General features: G+C 37.5%; 1 protein-coding gene across 10 annotated transcripts in view; it reads right to left on the bottom strand.

Annotated features, from left to right (window-relative positions):
* The window catches only part of ralgapa2 (Ral GTPase activating protein catalytic subunit alpha 2), a 187205-nt gene that overhangs the window by 131038 nt on the left and 28370 nt on the right, over positions 1 to 27797 (bottom strand). For all 10 annotated transcript variants that reach the window (XM_058748533.1, XM_058748534.1, XM_058748535.1 and 7 more), the window contains exons 2-3: positions 21360 to 21470; positions 11338 to 11387 (exon numbers count right to left, since the gene is read on the bottom strand). In XM_058748533.1, coding sequence (XP_058604516.1) covers positions 11338 to 11387; positions 21360 to 21470 — 161 coding nt within the window. The remainder of the gene's footprint in view (positions 1 to 11337; positions 11388 to 21359; positions 21471 to 27797) is intronic.

The raw sequence follows: 27797 nt of genomic DNA, 5'->3' as shown, positions 1-27797 counted from the left end.
GAGTGAGCTGCAGGCGGAGAGGAAGCCGCCATTATGTGCCCATCTGGATGCCAAAGGAACTGCCTTAAGCTAATGACTATCAAGGGTGATAACAGTGCTCTCATTCATCATCCAAGGAGCTTCATGAGCAGCCAGGATCAGTGTGCGCTGGAGACAAAAGAATGCTCGGGTTAACCGTAGTGGCTGTATTGAGTCCGGAAGAAAGGCGAGAAAGTTGATCTGTTTATTGTGCAGTGTTGCGATGCATGACAAAGCCAGATGAAATGCAGCCATGCCCCGATTTCACTGCACATGGAATAACAGCAACAGCATGTCCTAATTGTGTTTTTAGCATCACTTTATTTGTCTGTCCACACTGAAAGCTGAAATGCTGTGTTATTCAGATTAGGGATGCACCGGTTGACCGGCCATAAATCGGAATCGGCCGGTTTTTGCTTATAATGTGCGATCGGCAACCGGCCGGTTTTTGGTCTTTTTTCCGGTCGATTTTTCCGGAAGTGCGCCCCGTGCACAGACTACATTTGTAGGCCTAATCATTCGCGAACATGTAATTTGTGTGGAAGTATTTCGAAATCTGTGCGCAGGACGTGAAGATTGCAATCTGCAATGTCTGCAAAGGACAAGTTAATCGCGGATAAATAAGAGCCGCTTTCCTGCGCTCGCTGAAGTTGCGCGAGTGTACCTGTCCGCGCCCTGCACAAGCATAGACAGTGAACATTTGTTCAGCTCAGCTTCTCACGTGTTGGATGAGAAACGAAACAGACTAACAAAGCTGAAATGCTTGTTTTTGTAAAGAAGAACTCTTATACACTTTTGAAAAGCCAGAAGTAAACATCGGTTCTGTAAGATATAGGATGATTAGGCCTATTTTTTTATTTTACCTTAAAATTACATTGACTTAATTTGATTTAAAAAGCACCTGCTGTAGCATCTTTGTTTTACTCATTGCACTAAACATTATTTGATTTAACATTTTGGAATAATATATTCATATAGCCAACTTTGTTTTTATTTAGTTTCACTGGTAAATACCTTTTTTTCTTTATACCAAATTTAAAAATGAAAACAAATGCTGAATGCTGATTAAGTAACATCTTTGTTTGAAGTGTTGAATGTGTTTTGATTGTGCTGTTTGGATTGTGGAACTATGCAGTTGTTACCTTTAAAATTACATGGTTACAGTTAATGTATTCATTTAAGGCCAGTTTATAGATTCAACCCAATTTAAAAACAAAAGCTAAATGCTTTTGTCAGTACCTGTGTTTGTATTGAATGTAACCTACTTACTGTGCAGTTACTGCTGTTAATTTCAGATGGTTACAGTTATTTTCAATAGCCAAAACCCAGTTTGGCCTGTTAAATAGCCTACCAAATAAACATCTTGTTTATGTATAACATCTTGTTTATGTATACTTTCATTCTATCTTGTTTGTTGCTTTGATTAAAAAAAATCGGATATCGGTATCGGAATCGGCCGGTTTGCTTGTAAAAAATCGGTATCGGAATCGGCCATGAAAAATCATGATCGTGCATCACTAATTCAGATAATAAAGATATTTTCAATATAGAGCTGTGATTTGTGTGACTGAGCGAATGTTACCCAGAGTAAAGAGCAACAGAAACAAAAACCAAGCTACCATCAAAATGCTTGCTGTCTATGGGAGGGTCAAAGAGCCCTCAGATTTCATCAAAAATATCTTAAATTGTTTTTCCGAAGATGAAAGAAGGTCTTATGGGTTTGGAACAACACAAGAGTGAGTAATTAATGACAGCATTTTCATTTTTGGGTGAACTATCCCTTTTAAGGTGTGCTGGCACAGACATATTAAAACTTCTAGAGATCACCATTGGGGCTTTTCCACTGCATGGTACGGCACGGTAAGGTTCAGTACGGCTCACTTTTGGGGGGTTTTCCACTGGGTGCAGTACCTGGTACTTTTTTTAGTACCACCTCGGCGAGGTTCCAAGCGAACCGTACCATTACCAAAACGTGACGTGTAAACTCTGCTGATCACTGATTGGCCAGAGAAAATCATCACTGCCTGCGTCATTGAACTTGAGACACACAACAGACCAACTAGATTTAAATCAGAACAGCCAGCGAAGGACCGAACACAACTGTTTTGAATGAGCGCACCTTTCTTTTAACAACCAAAAAATGGCTGTTTCGTTGTCAGTTGAGGAAGTACAGGCTGTCCTCTTGTTGATAGCCGAGGAGCGGATTCAGTGAGAGCGTGATGGAGCGACACGGAAAGAAAAAGTTTTTCAGGAGTCACGGTAGTGCGGCTATGGCAGTAGATGTGAGCGCGACTATAACGACTCGTGAATAATCCCGCCCACTCTAAAGTGGTACTAAACTGCAGTGGAAATGCAAACTGAGCCATGCTGTTCTGAACCGTGCCGAGCCGAGTCGTACCACGCAGTGGAAAAGCACCACAAGTTGCTGTAGTATTCTCAATTGCTGTACCCAATGGTATCAGGCAGCAGATCACATTGAGCTTTACTGCCTGCATTAATAGTGATCGTATCACTGTGTATTTGCATAAAGCTGCTCAGCTCTGAGAATCGTTTTTTTTTTGTGTCCATGTTGCTTTAAATCGCTACCACAGGTCACGTTGTATCTGATACTGTATATTGTGAATAAGCCTGGTTTAGACTGTATACATTTTTGTTGTCCGTTTTAAATCCGCATCTGAAGTGTCCCGCACTGTGCAGCCTCACGTGTCAAAACAAACAGCACGAGGCTTCAGTGATTCTGCCTCTAGAGGCCACTCTTGTACTGTATAATGACAGTGGACTCCTTTCAGCCGAAAACTAATCAAAATTGATTTTTGCCGTACTGCCGATTAATTGGTAAACCAGGGCTCTATGCTTAGTTTTCTTTTAAGAAGCACTTGTGCTCTTAATTAAAAAAAATAAATAAATTAGAAGCACAGTGAAAAAAAATTCAGGAGCACCTTCTGATCAATATTATATACATTCTCTCTTACCTGCCTCACAGTCACACTGATGGGCCATTAGGGGCCATTAGGGGAGGGCCCTTTGTCTCTCAGGTGAGACTCACTTAATATTCATGGCCATTGCCACTCCCTCGCATATAGACCCTCGACCACAAAACATGTCTTGAAAATTTTAAATCAATATATTGTTTTCTGTGAATGAGTAAGCAGAATGATTTTCACATAATTTTGAAGTAAATATTCTAGCCTACAAGACTGATTACTCAAAAGTCTTGTTCAGGACTATTTAGTGTGGGTTTTATAGCCTTATTTCAGCTACATTTTTTTTCCCAAAACTTACTAACCACACATAATATTTTTTTTCTAAAAGATGCAAACATGTACATCCATCTTGGTCACATATTATTGTAGCACAGTTTGTGCCGAATACAAAAAAATTATATGTTGGTCAATAGTATGTTTTAAGTAGCTGAAATAAGCACAAATATCAGGGCATGTCAAAACATCTCAAGGGCCCCAAAATGACCTCAGACCCCAGAGGGTTAAATTAATATCACATTTGCAAACTCCCTTGCGACCTCACTAAGTCCTAGGGGTGGGCGATATGAGCTAAAATACATATCACGGTATTTTCCACTGTCCGGACGATATCGATATTATATCGCGATATGAGAGAAAAAAAAATTGGAATCACATTTTAGCAGACCTTAGTTAAATTACAGGCATAATATGTATTTTAACCTTATATATCGAGAAGAAGAAAAAAACATGATTTCAAGATCTAAGGCAAAAATAGAATGGACTGACTTTAGATGTGTGAAATTATGCTACATAAGACAACTGTGCAAAAGAAAAACAGCAAATGGACTGAAAGAACATGCAAATTCACTCTCTGACAGCAGATGGCGCTTATGGTCTCAATTTAGCGTTCCTTTGGTTACCGCTGTAAATAAAGCTGCTCTGCGCTGCGCTTATGAACATGGTCAAGGAGGTAAGAGAAAAAGAAAATGCCATCTAAAGTTTTCTGAAGCGAGTTCCCTCCCAATTCATATTAACCCACTGCCACCAATTCATTATTTATATTTTTCTTCCTATATTTCGAGCATTGTGAACAGTGATCTTGCTCTGCCTGCTACAGTATTTTCTCTCTTTGTGTCCGAGTTCTGCGCCTCTGTCCTGTGTTAACCGCTGTGCACAGACTAGGGCTGGGCGGTATATCGAGTTTGTACGATATATCGATATATTCTTTATAAGCAATACGGTATGAAGCAATACCGTTAATATCGATATAAGTAGTTTGATAAAAGCGCATCTGAAAAAATATCTAGGGAGGACACAGACTGAACTGCTGTGGAGAAAGTGCACAATACAATTTATTCTACATGTATCAGGCTTTATATGAAGGGTTTTAAAAAAAATCGTAAGATATAGTAGCCTATAGTTTCAGTTTAAAGCGGCTCTGACAGAAAGGCTGCGTGCGCCGCTGACAGAGACGTGCTGTTTTCCTTAATGCATTACTTACATTTCACAGGTATATTCTCCATCTGTAAATGTTAGAAAGCCATGGAAATATTTCCATTTTGCTATCAGAAGTGCGTGGGCTTTTGCTTTGCGATTCTCTGCTAAACTTCACAGACCATTTAGAACGAGCGCCGCCACGCGCATGCGCGCCAAACAGACGGAGCGCAATGAAATAGGAGCGCAATAACTCTTTGCTGAAATATTTGTAGTTGGAAATTAAATGTGACATATGTAGAATTTTAAACCGACAAGTAAGTGTATTTGTATGATAGCACTAACTGTAACATGTAATGGGGTAATCAAAATAGCCTTTTTACTCAATTAGTCTGTGCTTTTTTATTATTTTCAATTTTAGTGATTTTAACCAACAAAATACCAAGATATATACCGTATACCGCATATCAGCCCAAAAATACAGAGATATGAATTTTTGCTCATATCGCCCAGTCCTAGTACAGACTTAGTAATATTACCACACAAATTACATTTTGGGAAATTATTGTAATCCAGTTTGTGTGCAGTTCCGAAGAGCCGATCGTGTGTTTGGAGCAAAAACTATCCGGGTCTGATTTATGTCTGATCAAGCGGGGCATCTCTCTGATGACGCAGTAATGACCGCGGGGGAAGAAAAATCTTTGTCTGTCCATCCAATGAAACCCATGAATATGTAACGGTATCCACGGTATAGCAAAATCCATATCATGGCACAACATAATACCGGTATTAACGTAATAAGTCACGTTAATACCTGTATAGCGCCCACCCCTACTAAGTCCCATTATAATTAACAAAGCTCTCTACACTGCACAATGAATCTCTTATTTACATCATTTACACTTTGTTCATTATAATGAGAGGATTCGTGAGCTTGCATAACTCAGCACTTAACAAAACTCCGGTGTTTTGAGCAGTGAGTGGATTCTAGTGATGGGCAGTATAACAGCTCATAATGAAGACCAGTGTTTATTTTTGTTATACCGCAATACGTAGTATGTTGCTTAATGTTCGGAAAGTGGCACGACATTGTTTGAGAGGAGTCCCTTTTCACTGTTGCACTGTGGTGAGGGCACAGCTATGTGTGTTACTAAGCGTGACGGTGAAAATGGACAACCCTCTACAATGTGACAAAATTTTCACTCTGGGTGACTAAATAATGTCTAATATTAGCAACTGGCTAATAAATTCTCAGGTTGTTCTTGCCAGTGTGTGAGTTAGAGGCCAAGTCAGCGGTTCTCAATTCCAGTCCTTTCCACTGCTTGGTACGGTTCAGAACGGCACTGCACGGCTTGGTTCGGTTTGCGTTTCCACTGCAGTTTAGTACCGCTTTAGAGTGGGTGGGATTATTCACATGTCGTTATAGTTGCGCCGCCTCTACTGCCGTGACTCCTGAAAAACTTTTTCTTTCCGTGTTGCTCCATCACGCTCTCACTGGATCCGCTCCTCGGCTATCAACAAGAGGACAGCCTGTACTTCCTCAACTGACAACGAAACAGCCATTTTTTGGTTGTTAAAAGAAAGGTGCACTCATTCAAAACAGCTGCGTTCGATCCTTCGCTGGCTGTGCTGATTTAAATCTAACGAGTCCGTTGTGTCTCGTGCCGCAAGTTCAATGACCCAGGCAGTGACAATTTTCTCCGGCCAATCAGTGACCAGCAGAGTTTACCCATCACATTTTGGTAACGGTACGGTTCGCTTGGAACCTCGGCTGAGGTGATACAAAAAAAAAGGTACCAGGTACCAGGTACTGTACCCAGTGGAAAACCCCCCAAAATTGAGCCGTACTGAACCGTACCGTGCCGTACCATGCTGTGGAAAAGCGCCGATAGACAAAACTTACTAGAGTGTGACAAAAATGCATTTGTAAATAAATACAATTTAAATTCACGTCTCGTACACTTTAATGACCTTTAAATGGAACATATACGCTCGCTTCGATCTGGAATCATGGCGGAATATTGTATAATAGAATTTGTAGTAGTATCGTTATCTTATCAGTTAGGGTTGGGCTGATAGACGGTGCCATCGTCCATTGCCGATGGCTGATAGACATCACGATGTTGAGCCGGCATTGTGATCCCCCCCCCATACCCCCCGCAATCCGCCGCATCCCAATACCGTCTGTGTTCGGAAAGAAAATGACGTGTATACGGAACCCCTAAAGGGAATAAATATGAGATGGGAGGAAAACATATATTTCAATAGCCTACTTTCTTTCGCAGTTATATCATTGGGTAATTATACTGTATATAAATTGCGGGCATCAGGAAGCCGATATTATGCCTGGCAATGAAATTGCTTTTGAATGCACGATCGCTTTTTAGTTTCACTTTCAAGATGCGCGATCACACGTACTCTGTTTATACTATGAAGCAGCAGTACTTACCACACATTTTACAAGATTAGATGTTTGTCAGTGGTGCTCAGAATCTGCAAATCATTCGCCATCATCCTCAGTCATCTCTCATTACTCTGTTTATGTGGTAAGTGAAATTTTGTACTGTAATGTAACAGGCAACCGTTAGCAATCATTATTTGTTTTCCGTGCCTTTCTGAATACGGATTCATGCTTCGGGCACACCCCCTAACGTCATCGTCCATCGCGCTGTTTCACTGTAGACATCATCCGATGCCAATTTTGTAGACATTGCCCAACCCTATTATCAGTATTATTTATTTTTATTTTTTTTCCTTTTTTTATAGACACTAAATGACAATTTTTTTTTAAAATAAAACTTTAAAAAGTCAATCTACTGCAGTATTTCCTCTCTCCATCAGTATAAAATGTGGTTAATGCCCGGTCATGCATGAAAAAACAAAAAAAACCTAATACCATGAAAAGTATCGTCATATACATTTTTGGTCATACTGCCTAACACTAGTGTATTCTGATTAACACTGCATTCACAGAATCAACAGATATTTCTGTGATACATACTCAACAATGCAAAAACACTACGTGCATTAACTCATACTGGATGGTGGATTGTTATTTCCCAGCATGATTTGAATAGGGCTGGATCAGCAGAGCAAATTACAAAATCAAGTGCTATTTTATGTGCTTTTGTTAAGAGGAAATACCTTTGTTTTTAAATGTTAAATTTTATTCAGTTAATGTTTATTTAGTTTCAGGTAACAAAAATGTGTTTCATGGTTTTAGTATGATAATAACCCTGGTGCTGTGTCATCAAACATGATCTTCAGCTTACACGTTAACAAGACACAAACAAGAGTTCACTAAATATTCGCACACAGGAGAATGCGGTATTAATCCACAACTGTGCTAGATGTCTCGATGGTGCCAGACACAAAGAGAGAGGCACAGAGGAGGAGGAGGAGAACAATACCAGCCCCCCACACCCCCTGCCTGACAGCAGCCCGAGCGATCATCTCTCCTCTGCCGACCCATAAAAAAGGGGGTCAGACACCCACCACATGGAGGTGTTTTCCGTAATCCCTTCCAGCACGGTCACAACACAAAACAGCAGCCATGACAGGATGGGCTGCGACACAGGACGAGGGAGGAATGAGGATGTGCTGGTGGAGACGGGCCTGTGTAAGATGGAGGTTGTGAAGCTTTCATGCTGCATTAACAGTGTGGTGCTGCCACAGCGTGAGTCTACTAATGGCTCCTCTCCTGCTGTCGCTGTACACAGGCGCTCCGCCACACAGCCGCAGCACACTGATGCCAACGTGAAAAGATTGCGAGAAATTTTCAAGCTAATGAGATGCTTGATTTGAGCACAAAGTCCACTCTTCTTATTTGCGGTCAAGAAAAAAGCACATCTTCATAAGTCAGCCATGATTAGATATTTCAAGGCTTGTAGTGGACAGTTTTGTTGGCTTACTACTTATTCTGTAAGAACATTATACTTATATTACACAACAATATACAGCTATTATAGCACTTTTACATATTTCATTCTATCCAAATAGGTAATATTTAAAAAAAATAAAAAAATAAAATAACATTTCTGGTGAAGTTTGTTTGTTTTATGTATATTTGTTTCAGATTTAACAATTATAGTGAAAGCATGAGCTCAGGAATCATCAGAACATTTCCATCTAAAACAAGCATGACTTGTACAACTGGTATTTTAAAAAAACACCCTCAATTAGGAGTAAATAGTTAAATGTATGCACAGTTGGCTCAGACTCTGAAGGAGTTGAACCATTTTTTACACCAAACCATCTACAGACATTACAGTCTTATCATCTGTGCCATTACTATAGAAGAGCTCACAATTCTCTCTCAAAGTTTTAGCTTACTTTCAGTTGTACTACAAAATAAATATTACATATTGTAATAAACTCGCAAAAATGTGCTAAGTCTAACCAGGCTTTTAGGTGAATTTTTTTGTAAGAGTAAAGAATAAAATTCAAAATAAATTGTCTAAATCCACAGTGAGGAAAACACAGCTTAAGTAGATGAGGGGGGGAAAAAGGCAATACTGGGTCCATCCAATCATGAGATAGTGTGGAGAGGAAGAAGAGTTCCACCTACTTATTAAGGAGCTGCGGGATTATCATGGGCGATTCAAAGTTTACTTCAGTATGTCAGTAAACGTTGATGCTTTGCTAGCGATACTGGAGCCACAAATAAAAAAGAAGAGCGTGCCAGTGTACGCATCGACCAGAGCGAGAGCAAGAGCGCGCCCATCAACGCGCTTCATCCGGCTGCACTGCACGGGACTCGCTCGAAAGAAGTGTGTTTTTGGTTGTGAGGGAAAGATAACCTTGTTCAGCTTCCCGAAGAGCCCAGTGTTACATAAACGGTGGATGCTGTTTGTTATTTCGGGTCAGCAACGGAGTTTCTTAAGTGTGTTTGTTGACGAACGTTTTATAAACAAGGCCCAGTTCGACACTGGATTTGCACATCGTTTGCTACTGAAAGATGGAGCGGGCCCTGCTGTAAAAGATCCCGGACATAATTCAGAACTGCAGACGGTAAGTGAAATGGCATCAAATGTCTCTGTTTTGTTAGCGATCAGCACTCAAGTGCTCGTCACTCTTTAGCTCCGCCCATGGCGCGCCTCCAAGAGCTCTGCTTTTTTTCGGAGAGAATCATAAAGCTGTTTCTTTCTTTTATAAATATGATAAAACTAAAACGACTTTTTGGAGATATGAAGGATGCAGTACTACTCTATAGATACTCAAGATTAACATGAGATTGGGTGAAACTGTGTGTGTTATGCTATGTCCCCTTTAAGAATTCTCCTAAATAGCAGTGAAAGTTCTTAGAGAAGAATTTCCTCTTAAAACCATTCACAAAACTGCTGAGAGCAACTTTTACTAAAGAATGGGGAGAAATGTTAAGCGAAGAGAAAGGGCGGGGTTGACATTGCAATGAAAATGTTGTTATATTCAAAAAAAAAGTTTTTAAATGTGGTGTCACTAATTAAACAAGGATATGTTCAGCTAATTTTCAGCCTCTTACATGTCTGCATTATAACTGGACTCAAGAACAGATGTTACTTCTCACCCAACTTGTACATGAAAAGGAGGACACAATTTAAAGAAAGGGAAATCATCATGAAACTTTTCTTAAATGCTTATGTTCAGAGGCAGACTGCCGACAACAGCCATTTTAGGATTGTTTTTTCAAGAGCTTCTCCTAAATCAGCAAGTTAGGAGCTACTTTTAGCCTTCAGATGCTTTTGAATAGGGCCTGATCATTAGACTGGAAGACCATCCAACACCTAAAAAACCCTTTGAGACAACCACAATATCCCTCACCTTACATGTGTAGGTGTAAACAACGACACACCAAAATGAGAAGGTTAGGATAAACTGTAGTTTAAAAGAGTATAAATGACCTTAATCAGTCCTAACTACTGGGGAGAAATAGCACAGACACTGGTCAAAGACAAAACTGTCTAGTGGGTATGCATTGACTGCCTGTGTTTGCGACCATAAAATAGCCTACTTTGAAAGACTGCACATGTACATGTACACATGAAATCTGAAGGGTAGTGTGATTTTAAGTGTGCAAAAAGGACAAAGTTATTTTGTTGACATGAGGACGACACTTTTGACGTTGATGTTTGGAGGAGACAAATAATGTGTAAACAACACTGATCCTATCAAACTGTCAGTGTTTAGAAACAACTGAATAGACAATAGGGAAGATTAACTATAATTATTGAATATCTATCATTATACAAATAATAATGACTAGATTAACTTGTCAATTAATTCAGCAGGTATCTGAGGAAACCAGTGGACCATGAAAAAAAAATGTAACAGAGATGTGTCAATGTATCATCCGAAAGTATTTCTTCACTAACAATTGATCATTTGAGCAATATTACTGCCAAAATAAAATATAAAAGATCCTACCCGACATTAATATCTTACAAATTAAGCATATTTATTGTGTTGTAGCGTTAGCTTTTTCCACTTATAATATAATTAATGAACTCAAATGATTTCTGATTAAGCATATAAAAGGCATTTCCCCAGGGTGACCTTTCAAGTCAACTTCTGTTTGTGCAACACAAACTCTCTTCTCACACCAAGATACCATTTTTCCTAAAAAAAAGAAAGCCGGTCACCACCCTGAGCAAATGAAACCAGAGAATGCCCTGCCTACCTATTTGTATTGCAAACTAGAGTCTACTTTTCAGCCAGGCAGGAAAAGACACAGGGAGGACGGCACCTCCAGAAAAACACAGGAGAGAGAGTGGAAAAACCTGCTCTGGGCAGAGCAGCACAAAAACATCTTCAGCTGAAAACCCCCTCAGAGCTGCAGGTGAAAGAGACATAAACAGATCCACAGATACCTACAGTTCAGCTGTTTAACAACTCAACAGCAACAAACCACACTAAACACTAATGAACACATGTAGAAAAGGCTTACTTCAAAAATAAAGAGGATGGAGTCCAGCTCCTCCCGTTGAGATTTGTTCCCTGAAAGAAAGCAACAGAATTAGTTATTGTGTAATTTTACATTCGTTCTTTGTTGCACTGATAAATATGATTTTGTGGTGAAGTAAATACTACAGAAAAACACATGTGATTTCTACATTAAATAATTTAGTTCAGGCAACAATAAAAATAAATAAATAAATAAAAAATATTAGTACTCAATTTAAGCATGTAGAATTTAAAGTTTGAACTTATAAAGTATATTTTACTTGGAATTGTTTATTTTTTGCAAAAGCTTGTTTAAGTAAATATCAACGTCATGATCCCGTTGTTCCCATCATGCACTTGGGCATGAATAATTAATAAGGTATTTTTTTTTGCTGTTTTCGAGATGTATTTACACTGTTTTATGGTTGCTTTTGTTGTTTGTTAAGTAACTTGCTGTTTTATGACATTGGAGTTCATTTTCTACTCAAAATGACCCATTAATACTCGAACACTATTCACTGATTGTCACTGTCATTGTGTATCATGTGCCAAGTATTCAGGTCTCTGGGTTCAATCAGTTAGTAACTATATTGAGTCAACATACTACCTTAAAAAGAATAACGAACTGTCTACTTGCTTACATATGTGATTGTAACTTAACCACATGCTTTATAGGCATTTTTTTTTTTCAGGGCTATGTTGTTTGAGTAAAGTTCACAAACCGTGACTGAGTGAAATGTACTTGAGTATTGCAGGGTAAACTTAAAATATGGCGTTATTTTAATGCCAAATGTCGAGAGCACATTTTTGTAGCGCGAAAGTAGATTAATATAATGTGCGAGTGCGAATCTCCCCGCTCGCACGCGAATTTCCTTTGCTCTCGCACAAAACCAGACGCAAATACATTTGATTAATAGTCATATTAATCAAATGTATATTAGAAATGGCTAGGAATCGGGTGCTTGGATGATTTATAAAAAATAAAAACTAGTTTGTCTAACTGTTTGGTCAAACCCCTCTGAGCGATTTATCTAAACAAACAAACAAAAAAGTATATGATTCTTAAAGTTCATGTGGCCATACATGTACTGTGTACTTGGGTTGAAATATATATATGAAGATTAATTATTTTCACACCTGAACTAAACATTGTCAAAAGTTATCATTATGCACTTTTAAAAAATATCTTCATTAGGGCCTTTCCTTTTTTTTTTTATTGTTGCATTTTTTGTTTCAACACATTTTGTAGGCTACTTTGTTTTACTTTATATCTTTTATGTTTGTATTTTGTTATTTTCTGTGAAATATTTTGACAATCAAAGGAGGATCTTTAATTTATTTCCAGTTTAATAATATTTAGCAATGTTAATCAAATGTATATTTGAAATGGCTAGAAATTAGGTGCTTGGATGATCTGTACATATACATAACCTCTGTCCAACTATGGTTGGTCAAACCCCTCGATTTATCTAAAAACAGCCCATGGCTCTAAAGACTTCATATAAAAGGTCAATGTTATGTCATATGTAAGATACCTCAACTGAATTTAAAATCATTGCAATAAATTCTTAATTGTTGGCAATAATAAGTAACAATTCCTATCAAACAACATCAAATGCAAAAATAGTTGTAAACGATGATTTCATAACACACTAAATGCTCTGATAGAATCACTGTTTGGACATTTATTGGGAGTTTTTTTATTTTTTATTTATCTATTTATTTTTTTAAATCCAGTATTTGTTTTCAGTTCTGATTTTAGTTAGATTTTCTTTTCATGAAAACTCACTTCATATTAGCAACACATTCAATGGCACTCTCCTCTAAAACAGTGAATATTCAGTTATAGGACAGTTATAGGCAATGATACTGTCTGCAAACGCATTAAACCCATAGAATATAATGAAGTGATGTTATGACAAATATGATAAATTCATTATAGTGTTATATTTGGTCTCCACATCTTAAGTAGGGTATTTAGGGAATAGTGCATCTGACCCTAGTTCTGTCTTAAATCAGAAGATATGAAGAGTTCAGATGCAAAAGCCTCTAAGTGCCATCTGAAAATTTCATCTAAAATGAGCTTTTTTTTTTTTTTTTTTTTTCAGGCTCCCATGTGTAGGCTCAGTAATTTTACTCTAATGGCAGTGTATAGGTCCTTTTCTATGCAATTAAAGTGAAATAACTGAACATAAATATAGGAGCCTGATAAAAATGCTTTTTTTTTTTTTTGCATGTTTGTCACACTTTAATGTTTCAGATCATCAAACAAATGTAAATATTAATCAAAGATAACACAAGTAAACACAACATGCAGATTTTAAATGACGTTTTTTATTATGAAGGGAAAACAAAATCCAAACCCACATGGCCCTGTGTGAAAAAGTGCTTGCCCCTAAACCTAATAAACTGGTTGTGCCACCCTTAGCAGCAACAACTGCAATCAAGCGTTTGCGTTAACTGGCAATGAGTCTGTTACAGCGCTGTGGAGGAATTTTGGCCCATTCTTCTTTGCAGAATTGTTGTAATTCAGCCACATTGGAGGGATTGAGCATGAACCGTCTTTTTAAGGTCATGCCACAGCATCTCAATAGGTTTCAGCTCAGGACTTTGATTTGGCCACTCCAAAGTCTTGATTTTGTTTTTCTTCAGCCATTCAGCGGTGGACTTGCTGGTGTGTTTTGGATCATTGTCCTGCTGCAGAACCCAAGTTCGCTTCAGCTTGAGGTCACAAACTGATGGCCAGACATTCTCCTTCAGGATTTTCTGATAGAGAGCAGTATTCATGGCTCCATTATGGCAAGTCATCCAGGTTCTGAAGCTGCAAAGCAGCCCAAGACCATCACACAACCACCACCATGTTTGACTGCTGGTATGATGTTCTTTTTATGAAATGCTGTGTTGGTTTTACGCCAGATGTAACGGGACACGCACCCTCCAAAAAGTTCAACTTTTATCGCATCAGTCCACAGAATATTTGCCCAAAAGTCTTGGGGATAATCAAGATATTTTTTGGCAAATGTGAGACGAGGCTTTGTGTTCTTGTTGGTCAGCAGTGGCTTTTGCCTTGGAACTCTCCCATGGATGCTGTTTTTGCCCAGTCTCTTTCTTATTGTTGAATCATGAACACTGACCTTAATTGAGGCAAGTGATGCCTGCAGTTCTTTAGATGTTGTTCTGGGTTCTCTTATGATCTTCTGGATGAGTCGTCTTTGTGCTCTTGGAGTAATTTTGGTAAGCCGGCCGCTCCTGGGAAGGTTCACCACTGTTCCAAGTTTTCTCCATTTGTGGATAATGGCTCTGACCATGGTTTGCTGGAGTCCCAAAGCCTTAGAAATGGCTTTATAACCCTTTCCAGACCGATACATGTAAACTATTTTAAGATCGCGGAATGATGTGTTGCTCTTTAAACAGGCACTTTGTCAGACAGGATCTATTTAAGTGATTTCTTGATTCAACAGGTCTGGCAGTAATCAGGCCTGGGTTTGGCTAGTGAAACTTAACTCACCTTTCTAAAATAATGTGGTTAATCACAGTTCTTAATTAATTAATTTTTCATGTAGGGCCAGGTAGGTTTGGACAGCTTTTTTCCCTTAATAAATGAAATCATAATTTAAAAACTGCATTTTGTATTTACTTGCATTATCTTTGTGTAATATTAAAATTTGTTTAATGATCTGAATCTTTTAAGTGTGACAAATATGCAAAAAATTAATAAATCCAACACTTTTTCACACCACTGTGTGTGTGTATATATATATATATATATATATATATATCAACCAAGCAATACATGTATGGCCACATGAACTTTAAGAATCATGTACTTTTTTGTTTGTTTTTTTGTTTAGATAAATCACTCAGAGGGGTTTGACCAAACGATTAGACAAACTATTTTATATATATATATATATATCATCCAAGCACCCGATTCCTAGCCATTTCTAATATACATTTGATTAATATGACTAAATATTATTAAATTGTAAAGAAATTCCAGGATCAGTTCCCTCTTCACGTAGGCCAAGTATTTTCATCGGGTCAGTCGCAGAAAAATCTGATTGGTTGCTAACTTTTGACATTTAATCCAGGTGTGAAAAGAATTGATATCTAGCGCAAGAGCACGGAGAGATTTGCGAGCGCACAGGACAAAGTTTGAGCGCGCACACTTGAGCGAGAGGAGAGTATATCCGATTCCGTATTTAAATTTTACTTAAAAAATATGAAAAATAAAAAGTAAATTTAACTCAGGCTTGTGTTTTTGCTGTGGTTAGATATACAGTTATGATCTATGGTGCTAGAATGCTTATGTTGACAATATTAAATATTCAGTCTTCAATGAATCAGGGGTGGGCATGAGTACCAGAGTACTTAAAATTTACAGTGATGATCGTTTGACGATCGCATTTTGTCCAGGACCTTGACATCTGACATCAAAACACAGATGGAGTAGATCACTTCCATCAATACCCCCAAAGCTGCAGTCCTAACTACTTCCTGGTCAACATTTCATTCAGTAACATTAGGTTTTGATTTATATGCTATTATTATAACATTATAATGAAAAGACCACTGTAAAAATTCTTTGTGCTTTAGTTGCCTGTGTTTTTTTGATCAACTTATTTTATTTTTTTTAAATCAACAAAACAACATCCACACAAACAAACAACAGGGAGGGGGGAACCAACAGACACACCATAACAATTTCAATTTGCAGCAAAAAGGACAAAACAGAATCCACATGAGTCCACAGACCGACAACAATTGAACATTCCCAAAACATGTGGAGAAAAGTACCTGCTGATACATTTACAGATATGACAGTTATTGGTCGATTGCAGCTTCATTTTAAACCTCTTGTAAGGAGTATGCTCAATGGATGACTTTGAAATGGATAAGACGATGAACCAAGTTTTTAGAAGTTAAGATTAGATTAGACCACACCCTCTCCCAGTCGACCGATAAATCCAAATCTGTTAATTCACGATTCCAGATAGATTTAATAGAAAGAGACTTTGCAGTGTGATCATTAAGTTTACTATATATTAAAGAAACAGATGGTCGAACAGAGGGTGGTGCGATCCAATCCCACATAGGATGAGAGGAAATAGGGGATGCCCAGGGAACTCCATAGGCCTTGAGAGCAGAACGCAACTGAAAAAAAGACAAAATAAGATGATGTTTGGCAAACAAAACTTAGTTCTGAGTTCTTGAAGTGAGCAGAGGCCCTGGTCATCATATGAGTCACCTCATGCGTTTCTGCTCAATGTAGACCAAGAGGGCTGGACAAATGGCCAATTTCAACATAAAAATTTAAGTTTTGTGTTGTTACAAAATTTGAAAGGTCCTACCATCAGACGTTCCACCCTTTTTAGAAAAAAAAGTGAAGTCCTTAGATGTAGTATTCTGGATTCTCCAAAGATCGATTACATTAAGTTCAGTGATAAATGTATTCAATAACTTAGAGGATGGGTTAGCTGTAGTATCAGGGTGAGACTTATCCAGTGCAGGATTTAAAACAGCATTAAAATAACCACCCATCAATAAAGGACAATCAATCTACTCAAGTAATATATTGGAAATATTTGTGAATAATACCTCATTTGGGCAGTAAATGGAGACCAGTGCTAACCTGTCATTATGTATTTTACAGTGTATAAAAACAAATCTACCTTCATCATTATTCCCGGTATGTTCAATAGTTAAATGTAACTTCCTATCGACTAAGATAAGCACCCCCTTAGTTTTATTAGGAGCACAAGAGAAGGCTGCCAGTTTGTAATACTGGTTTTGAAAATGTGCCACATCGCATTGTTTTAACCGAGACTCTTGTATCAGGGCACAGGAAATCGATTTACGGTGCAAATATTGTAATATCCAGGTACGCTTAATAGGAGAATTTAGGCCATTCACATTCAATGATAAGATATTCAGAACATGCATTGTGTGCTCGCAATGCCAAGATTCTGTCTAAGTGAAGAGAAACAAAAGCAATGCCATATTGCCAATGACATGTAAACATTAGTATGTATCCTAGATACCAATCCACCTAGATCCATAGTCCTTTTAAATGAAAAGCAGAATAAATAAAAGTATTGATGTCTGTTGAAGGGCATAGAAAAAAAGCAAAAACAAGGAACGACAAACAACTGTGTATAAAAACCAAAGCAGACCTCACATTACCGAGAGTGTAGGTCTGCATACACAACAGAAACAAATGTTGATGCGTGACCAGTCCACTTCAACGCAAGACATGTCCCCAAAGGCCCACTGAGCCAAAAGCGTAGTGATTGAACCTACTCTCCATCAGCCCGAAGAATAATATAAAAAAAATAAATCATTATTATTTACCAATTAGCGGACGAACGTACAGGGAAGGGGCAAGATTCCAAAAAGAAATTAACAAGTGTTCATGGCCAACTTGTTATTGTCCTCTTCAGGGCAGTTAGGTTCGCCACAGACCTCATCGTTAATTTTCTCTCGTTGAGCTGAGAGGATGGAGACGGTAGCCGACGCCTTCCCGCTGCTTTGTAGCACCGCAGAATACGTCTTCAGTGACAAAATCCTCCACCTTTTGAGAAGAGTTGAACATCATCTGCTCACCTTTGTGCCGTAGGTTTAATTACCGTCGGATAGGTGAGGAAGGGCTGGAGACCAAGTGCTGTCATCTTCTTCAAGACTGGATTAAAGCTCTTTCTCCTGGTAGTTGTGGCTGTACTAAAGTCGGGAAAAAAAAAATAGCGTGACATTGTCCTGCGTATATTTCACCGGATATGCCTGCCGAGCACCTTTCAGGATCGCAGATCTGTCATGCCATCTTAGTACACAGAAGATGAGAGTACGTGGCCGATCTGAGTTTTTCCTTCCGTCATACACGCGATGGGCCCGGTCAATCTCGATGTCACGGCATTTCAGGGAAGGGATCCACTTGGAAAGATTAGCTCTGAGGAAGCCAGCTGCATCGGAGCCTTCCGCCCCCTCCGGCAACCCCACCAGTCGCACGTTATTTCTCCTGCTCATATCCTCAATGTGCGTAATTTTTTCGTTGAGTTTCTCTAGCTGATTTCTTAAGTTTGTGACTGTCCTCCTATCCTCACGTGCAGCTGCTTGAACGGAATCAACCCAGTCACGTGTCCGTTTCGCCGCAATGGCTAGCTTTTCAACTTTTGCTTTCAGCTCTTTTATAGAATCGTTGGTCGTTTGTATATCCAAATGTAGATCATGGAGTGCTGGGGTCAGTGCAGAGTCTATCGCTTCTCTTACAGTCGAAACCACTACCGAATCGAGAGTACTTTGTTGCTCTTTAACACGTCAAGATTATCTCTGGAGATGGTGGAATCTTTTAATTCTTTTCTTTATTGGCGATTGTCCACTCTGTCTTTTCCGGTTGTCCTTGACTGCTGGGGCACTCATAGTGAGCTAAATAAAGAGTGGTTCAAGATTTACTGACAGGATATATACAATTTCTGACAAAGTGAGAAGAGTGAAGGATAGGAGTGTAACGATAAATAGATTAATGGATCGATTATGTGATTTTCCTAATGCTTCGCGTTTCTCCCTTGAATCGATTCTGAACTTAGTTTTTAACAGCAGATGGTGCTCTAGGCTAGTTTTTACCTGCGCACTCAAATGCTCACGAAGAAGACCGCTTGTGCGTTCAACTGAGTGGTTAAATGTACTTGCACCTCTGCTTTTATGCAGCAAGATTAATGTAAGCACAACCCACTGTGAATACTTTTGTAATTTGCTTCAACCTTTTTGAACTTTATGAATGATTATTTTAAGTTCAAGTGGTGTGTGTGTAAGGAACTGAAAGCAAGCTCTTTCTAAAGCATGCAGTGCCATCTGCTGTTAAAACTAAGCTCAGAAACGATTTCAGACAGAATTGCGATGCATTAGATTAATCGATTTATCGTTACACCCCTAGCGAAGGACTATGCGTGCATTGCCGCCGAAGGGTCACGTCATCCTGTCAGTTGCCTGTGTTTTTTAGCATGATGCTACGGGATGAGTGCATGAGTGCAACAAGAGTCACACATTCACGACTTACACGTAACTTACCTCAAGTTCACTTTTACATTTGTGTCATTTTGAGTAGACAGATAAAAGATGTAATATTGCATTTATGTAAGATAAATATCTGATTAATTTAATGTAGGATGCCTTTGGTTAATTAAACCGCTACCAAAGCACTACAGTTTACTGGTTTTCATTAAAATAATCTTTAATCAAAACTATTTAATTAACAGTAATGATGTGCATAACCTCCAGGTCATTCATCTGATTCAAATGATATATCATGAGTTCATGGGTCTACAGTATTTTGAATAATTCTTTAAAAAGGACATGCTCATATGACTCACTTGTTCATGAATCAAACTGGTTGCGTTGTATGGTACAACTCAAAAATACGTGGTTTCAAAATCGGGAGTTTTTTGCAGTGGTTGCAAAGTAAACGATCTATCACTTACTATAAAAATATAGTGCTTTCTTTCTCTTCTTTTCTGCATTTAACCTCTGCTCTAGATTGCTGATCTACTTTATACTAAACTTGTTATGCATTATGAATATTGTGGGCTCTACGACAAACTGTGATAATCCTCATTTGTAAGATGCTTTGAATAAAAGGATAAATGTAAATGTAAATGTAAATATGGCTCAATTTAAGTCCATACGATGTCATGTTATCATCTGCCCGGTAAAATTCAGAAGCCTGATGGCTTAGAAAAGCGCACACCTCCTTCACATCACAAGTTGCATGTTTAATGCTTAGGGTTAGGAGTTTGCTTCTATACAGCATCACAGGTTATCTTTAGGGTGATACTCCATCTTAAGAAAGCTTATGTCGTCATTATAGTGCACTGGTGCATGTTAGCACTGCAGTTCTGTGTTCTAGCATTTTAATTCCAGGTCTTTAAGTTACTCTGTTAAAAGCTGCTCAGCTGAATCATAAAATCACTCTCTTGATATGCAGGAAAATGATGAGGTGTGAGTTTCAAACAAATACTTCTACTGTAGAATTGTGCTTTAGCTTGAAGGACAGATGACCTTCACTGAACACAGTGCAGGAAAACCACTTTGGTCAGTGATGGGACTTAACAGAAACAAAAGCCTCATTAACTTCACATGAGGGGGCATGCAGGCAGCAGCGAGGCAGGGCTCTTACGTCAGGCTGAGGAAATGAAGGGTTGAATCAGGTTTTTTTTTTTTTTTTGCATTATTCAAAATCTCTTTTCCAAAACCTTTGTGAGCTGCCTTTCTATCTAAGCAAGATATCTTCCAATATGTGACCCTGGACCACAAAACCAGTCTTAAGTGTCAATCTTTCGAAACTGAGATTTATACATCATCTGAAAGCCGTATAAATAAGCTTTCCATTGATGTATGGTTTGTTAGGATCTACATTAGAGATGCATCAAATATATTAGAATTAGTTATGTACAATATTATCAGAATGTTTTCAAGTTATCAGCAAATATCAGCGAAGGATATCAGCAAAAATCCAACATCATGCATCCTTAATCGATCACATCAGTTATTGGTTGTTGGTGGTGATTTCTTGTTTTATATATCAGTAAGACATTATATATGCATATTTATTGGGAAATAGTAGATAGTTAATTGTAGACTCCTGTTTCCAACTATATTTAGGTTTAGGGATAGTAAGAGTATAATTTGCTCTTAAAAGGTAAAAGTTATGTATACTTTTTTTTTAGGTAACACTTTTTGTGTATTAATTTATTTACATGCACAACTTAGTGCTCGATTCATCTAGAAATATTTCAAGTATATATATCATTTGTTCTTAAGAAATTAAGACAAAAATAATCTATATAGGGAACAATACTTCCCTATTACTATAATTGCTACATTACTATAATATTAGAGGTTAAAATTAACAACATAGTCCAAACTATTAAATTAAATTGCTACTTATTTACAGATATAACAAATCACTTTAATTAGCAAGCATCAAAATGATTGATTTTTGTGATAAACTCCAGAAAGCATACAACAAAATCTTACCTTTTTGCTTTAAGTTACTTTCCAGTGTAATGAAATTTTCATAGAAGATAAAATAAATCTGTGAGCAGTTGATTTCAAAAAATGCCTTCAGTTCATTCCTGTCAGTAATATCTGTGGAGAAAACAAACAGAAAATAATTATACAAAAACAGACAATAAGTCCAATATGTGCATGACTGAAACATTAGTTAGATTGTATAATGTGGTATAATTAAATGCTGAACAAAAAATTCAAAGATATGAATGTGTATGTAGATTTAATCCAGACAAGATTTCATGAAATTGTAAAATTAACTCGATATACTATGTCTGCATTTCAAAAAACAAATTAGCAGGTTACCTACACTGCATTTTTGGTAATAACAGAAGAGTACCAAGTCTTCTGACAATGACACCAAAACAATTGTGACTAGTTTATCTAGATTAACTGTTTTTAAATCGAAGATGCAACATACAAGCAATCTTGTATAACATAACATAAATCGTGCTCATCTTTAATTGCGTGATAAACTGACAGCATGAAATAGATATCTACTGTATGGTGTAATGCAATAGAGCTGTGCATTTCATTGTATTTTATTGGTGATCACGATTTTGGCTTCTCGAGTAATTAATCATAATCGTCTGTAACAGACTGTAAGTAAGCATCTATAATGACAAGCTGGTTATTTGTCTTTTTTTTTTTTTGGGACATTTTAATTATTTTGCATTGACAACAAGCCTCCACAAGCTTTTATGTTTGGGGTTGCCACATATCAAGAGTTTAAATTCCCCAATCAGAACACATTTTCTGCCCAGTGTTTTACTCGTCTCTTGAGTGACATTCTGATCAAATAAAATGTAATGCAGGCCAGCAGTGTTCCCTTATGAGGCCACTTGTACTATATAGCTTGACTAATGTTTGTGGTTGCTTAATAAATGCACATATACAACCTCTGTTCTGCAATTTTGCTTTCAAATAAACAAACAAATAAATAAATACATTTTATTTTATTTATTTTTTATTAAAATTTTTAACAAACTAAGTTTTATAACTTTTAAAGTTTTGAAATTAAAATTGGGAAATTCAGTGTTTAGTCAGTGTTTAGTTTATTAGGAATTGCACAAAAGAGAGTAGAGATGTAATGTAGAGAGTAAAGACAAATATAATTTTAAAAAAATTCAAATGAGAACAATCGTGATCATAACTTCATTAATGTTTTTTTTTTTTGGCTCACCTGTAACTACATATTTATATGTGTTTCTTATTTATTTTCATTACTTTTCATATCACGTGTACTGTACGTGTTCTTTGTACACTGAGAGTAACATTATCAGTGTCTGAACGCTATACTCACATGGCTGTAAGGTTAGGTTCAAGGCTTGGGGCTTTAACTTAAAATGTGACAGTTTGAACTGCTGGTAGCACATCCTGATGCAGCACACATTTTCAGAACAACATTTCCTTAACTCATGACCCAAATGCTTATCTTGTTGGTCCAAACATATTTAAAGCTGAACTGAACAGATCTTATCCTTGCTGATGTTCAGATGGAGTGATGCAGAGCAGACGGCTTCTTAGGGTCATTGACCACTATAAGGTCACTAGTGGCTCATTTCCACCAAGCGGTACGGGTCAGTACAGTACGGTACGGTACGGTTCGAGACCGAACACTCTGATCTAGCTTGCGTTTCCACTGCCAACAGTACCCTTACTTGATAGGTGTGGTGTATGCCGGAAAGTAATGATCGACAATAAATTATGTCAGTATTAATGAACAATAATAGCCATTATAAAAGTATAAGTACAAAGTATAAGAGGAAATAAAGACAAAAGAACAATTCAGTCAAACGTATGCTACAAAGTCAGCGCTGTACTATGGTAAAGTTCAAAATAAATATAAAGTTAAACTTTGTGCTCAGTCAAAATGATATGACCAGGAACAAATAATAGATTCATGAGACCACGAATGCCTGTTAAATATACACACAACGAATTGTATCTCATGTTTAATCACTACGGAGACATCAGAGCCAGCGGCAAATGTCAGAAGGACTAGCCAAGGTATAGCAAATTTTCAAATAGGTGCTATCTTTATAAATAAACCACAGATTTGAGTATTAAACAACTACAATCTCACCTGAAAAACTCTTAAAACTACATTTCATGACACAAATTTTTGGGCAATGACGTTTCACAAGTCCACAAGAACAGACAAGAACGCATATTGAGAAACGGCTTGTCTGTGTGAAAATATAAAATTATAAAATACCCTTTTTTTTTGTTTTGTTTGCGCACTCTGAAGTAATAAGCTGAACACAGCAGAGCGGAACGAGTGAAGGAGAAGCTTTATCCCCTTGTATCATGCACAAGTGACGATTCTAGTCAACCAATCAATGTTCTGCAGTGAGTTTAGCTCCACCCTTTTGGTACCCTTTGCCGTGCTAAGTACCCCAACGAAAGGGTACCAAAAAAGTGGTACGGTACGGTTCGCTATTTTGGTACCATTCACAACTTCTGACAATGGAAACGGACATAATTGCGTACCGTACCGTACTGTACCGAACCGTACTGCTCAGTGGAAACGAGCCATAGTAGATTTCCAGTAGGTGCTCCTACCCTTCATGTACATCCAAGTGAATTTTAGTCAATCTGCATTGGTCAACTGCTACATTAGTCACTCTTAAATGTATTTTTGTCATTTCATTTATTTAATTGTTTATTTATTTATTTATAATAAGCTCTAGGGATGCACTGAATGTTTGGCAACCGTAATTAATAAGCGAATAGACCGAATAAATTGTATTGAACAATGACGTGACACGATCAAATAGTGGGGTCTGCTAATGCAGCAAACATGTCGGCGGTGTGGAAGTATTTAAAACTGTCCGAAAAAGACGCAAAGATCATTACAAGCACCGACAGCCAGAGACTGCTTAGCAATGCATCTGCATCGCACGTCTTTGATGAGAAGAGGAAGGGATGGTTGTTGCTAGTTACTGTATGATGATTGAAATCATGAAATGGCCTTAAAAAATTTGTAAATAAACTGCAGAATGTTATGTTTTCATTCTGACAGTGCTGCACGAGCTTGTGGCGCTATCTGCTTGTCAGCCAGGGTTCAAAGTCCAAAGCATGAGGAAAATCTGCGCTGAAACACTGTTCCTCGTCAGTTGCTCAGTAACATTTTTATGAATTTTTACAAGGCTGTAATACACTGTAAGGTCTTACAATTCTGAAATATTTTCTAATGTTTTAAAAGAATTATCTTCTGCTCAGTAAGGCTGCATTTATTTGTACAGTATAAAAATACATACCTGATTCAAGAAGGGGGTCTCAAAAATTATATATATAAAAACTAACTTGTTAATTTTAAGTTAAATTGCGCTTTGTTGGTATACTGTCTGCTAGAATGTTAAAAAATGTTCAATGCTAAGTAAATTGTTGTTTTGTAATTAATTTTCTCTTTGAAAAGCAAGACAAAACAGTAAAAAGCTAAATTTGGGTATTTAATTTATGCAATGGTGAAAAGAAAAAAATCGGCAAAACACATGGGGGGAAAAAACAAGGTTAAACTGTGTTCGGTATTCGGCCCAGTGTTTCATTTTGTTCAGATTCGGCTTCGGCCAAAAAATTTAATTTCGGTGCATCCCTAATAAGCTCATCAACCATCTAAGGTGGTCATCAATATGTTTCCTACAGTATCAATTTACATTGAGCATTGATACCATGGTACCAGAGCTTAGTATCGTACAGAAATAAAATAAAAAATTGGTTTCAGAGCAACCCTAAGGTCTGCAAAAAGTAATGTTCACATCTCACCTCCTCTTTCCTAAACAAAGCGATCAAAGCAGCTCAAAGCCGTTAGACTGGCTCCAGGGAAACACTGGCATTTGCAACCAATTTGTAGCAGTGGCACTGGCCTGATTTTTAATAGCAGCAGGGACAGATGATAGATGATGACAAGGAATGGATTCGATGGCTGAAATAATATTCTGCCTGGAGCCAGACTGACAGAGCTGTGAGAACACCCATTTGACAAATGTGGATGAAGTCATTGCGCTGGGCCAGTGGTGCTTATGTTAGGACACACTGTATTTTAGGTAATTGCCCACTGAATATTAACAATTTCTGAGAAAAAGTACCAGAAAATCTAAATGTAAATGACATCTCTAGCATTGATATTACCATAAAAAGCTGTAAAAGCTAGAACACATTGGGATGGGTGGGCTTACCCAGAGAAAGTCCACATCCGATTAAAGCCAGTAGTCACATCCTAAATAATGGCAAGACGCAGGATGAGCTACTTTATTATTGCTAAATCTGTCATTACACTGGATCTACAGGCCAGAAAGTGTTTTACTATTATGATTTGGAACTGCAAGATGGATTTGGAAGCTTTTCTACCTTTCTCCTCTCTCAGACCATGCTTGTGTCTATTAAATATCAAAGATATGTATTAAGCATTAATCTCTCAGGACTCAAATAATGACTAAATTAAACTGTCAATCTTAAACTGGACCTCTCTTTAGTCTGTATGGTGGGGAAATATATTGAATATTCATAATAAATTCACAATGATTTTGCTGGTAATATAAAGTATAATCAGCAGCAAACATTGCAAATATTTTTAATCAGATTTAAACAGTATGCACAATTTATAGGCAATGCATTTAATATTGTTAATTATTAGCCATCTGAAAAAATTCTACACTTTAAAAAATAAAATAAAAAAATACTGGTGTAGGATTTGGTGTAGGAAACAATTTTGTTTTTTTAACCCAGACATTGAGAAATAACACATTTTAGAGCTGTAACCTCAATACCGTGATGCTGTGAAACTGTGACATTTTTGCTTAAAGGAAACCTATTATGCCCCTTTTTACAATATATAATAAGTCTCATGTGTCCCCAGAATGTGTCTGTGAAGTTTCCTCTCAAAATACCCCACAGATCATTTATAATATCATTTTGAAAATACCTATTTTAAATGGAAACAGAAATACACTGTTTTCGTGCATGTCTCTTTAAATGCAAATGAGCTGATGATCATCATGCCTATTGCACTGAAACCATGCATTTTAAATCATATTAGTTTAAACTTCTGATATAGGTTTTTCTGTGTTCACACATGTGAAGCATGTGCACATAAAGCGGCTGCCAAATGGCATGTGAGTACTAAACTAAGTTCTCTCTCATGTCTTATTGTGCTTAAATGGTCAAACCGGTTCCAAATTTCCGAGAACCGGGTATTTGATAAGACGCGTGCATTTCGATTCTGCGTTTGCATTTTAATGCGATTTAAAACATTTTAAGTGCAGGAACGGAAAGAACTTGCACCCTGTTTGACTGCAGTGTACACGTCTGAAGTGAAGTGCAAGCACAGAGAACAGCGGTCTCGGAGAGGGTTCCCAGCCTGTGTTCATTCTCGAACTGCTCCCTGCATTTCCACTGCAGAAAAATTTGTTCCAGGCCGGAACTGGCTTCTTTCATATTTATCAACCAGTATGCAGAAGTATAAGTCAGTATATCATCATAAAGACAGTCAATTTTTTCTTAAGTGAACGTAAACAGATGAGAAAGAATATGCACGTGTACAGTATTTTTAGATCTGCGTGCATTCAGTGTTAAAGAGACAGCAGCCAAATAAAGGTGCTGCCTGTCATTAATGTTAATCAAAGGACAAAAGAAAATCATTCAATGATCTTGACTGAATATTTTTTATAACTTTAACTAATCAATCTTTATTTTATTTATGAAAAGAAAACTGTGCAGTGTTTTTACACTTTTAATTACAGTTTCTGTACCTGAAATTAGGTTTATGCTACTGTATTGCTAATTGATTTGTTCCTATTTTATTACTGACTGTCTACTGGTCTTTAACACTTTAATATTTGAAATTTATATGAGTCTAGTTGCTTTTTTCTGTGGTAATTTTTGCTCATGTTATTCAGCTGCATCAGAATGCTTTGTAAAAAGACAGAATAAAAGTTTGACATCTATATGTTTGACTTAATTTTTGTTTTTATATTGGATTTTTTTTTTACTTTCCTGAACTTTCGCCATGGCGTTAGAACTGGTACGCTGCTGTCACTTGTGAAAGCAATGATGGTGCCATGGGTGGAAACTTGCAGATTAAGGGGTGGTAATATTATAATAAGATCCTCTTTCCACATCACAGGGGGAGTGAAATCGGACGTGCTCGTTTTTTCACAAGCTTGCAGAGAAAGGCTTACCAAAAAAACTTTACTGGGCTGTTCTTTTTCACGTTTTCTGGGTGGGTAGATGCACCGGGAACTCATAGCACTTAAACACGGAAAAAGTCCGATTTTCATGATGTGTCACCTTTAAGGTTATCATAATATCAAAATATCATACCAGTCCATGCTTAGTATTACTGTGGTGTGCTCATGGAGGAGTTGGCACAGAGAGTCCAAGCAGAAGAGCAGCAATAACAGC

The sequence above is a fragment of the Onychostoma macrolepis genome, chromosome 17 (genome assembly GCF_012432095.1).
Source record: "Onychostoma macrolepis isolate SWU-2019 chromosome 17, ASM1243209v1, whole genome shotgun sequence".
Classification (NCBI taxonomy): Eukaryota; Metazoa; Chordata; class Actinopteri; order Cypriniformes; family Cyprinidae; genus Onychostoma; species Onychostoma macrolepis.
The sequence above is the reverse complement of the archived record's forward strand: the minus strand, read 5'-3'. Positions and strand labels throughout refer to the sequence as shown.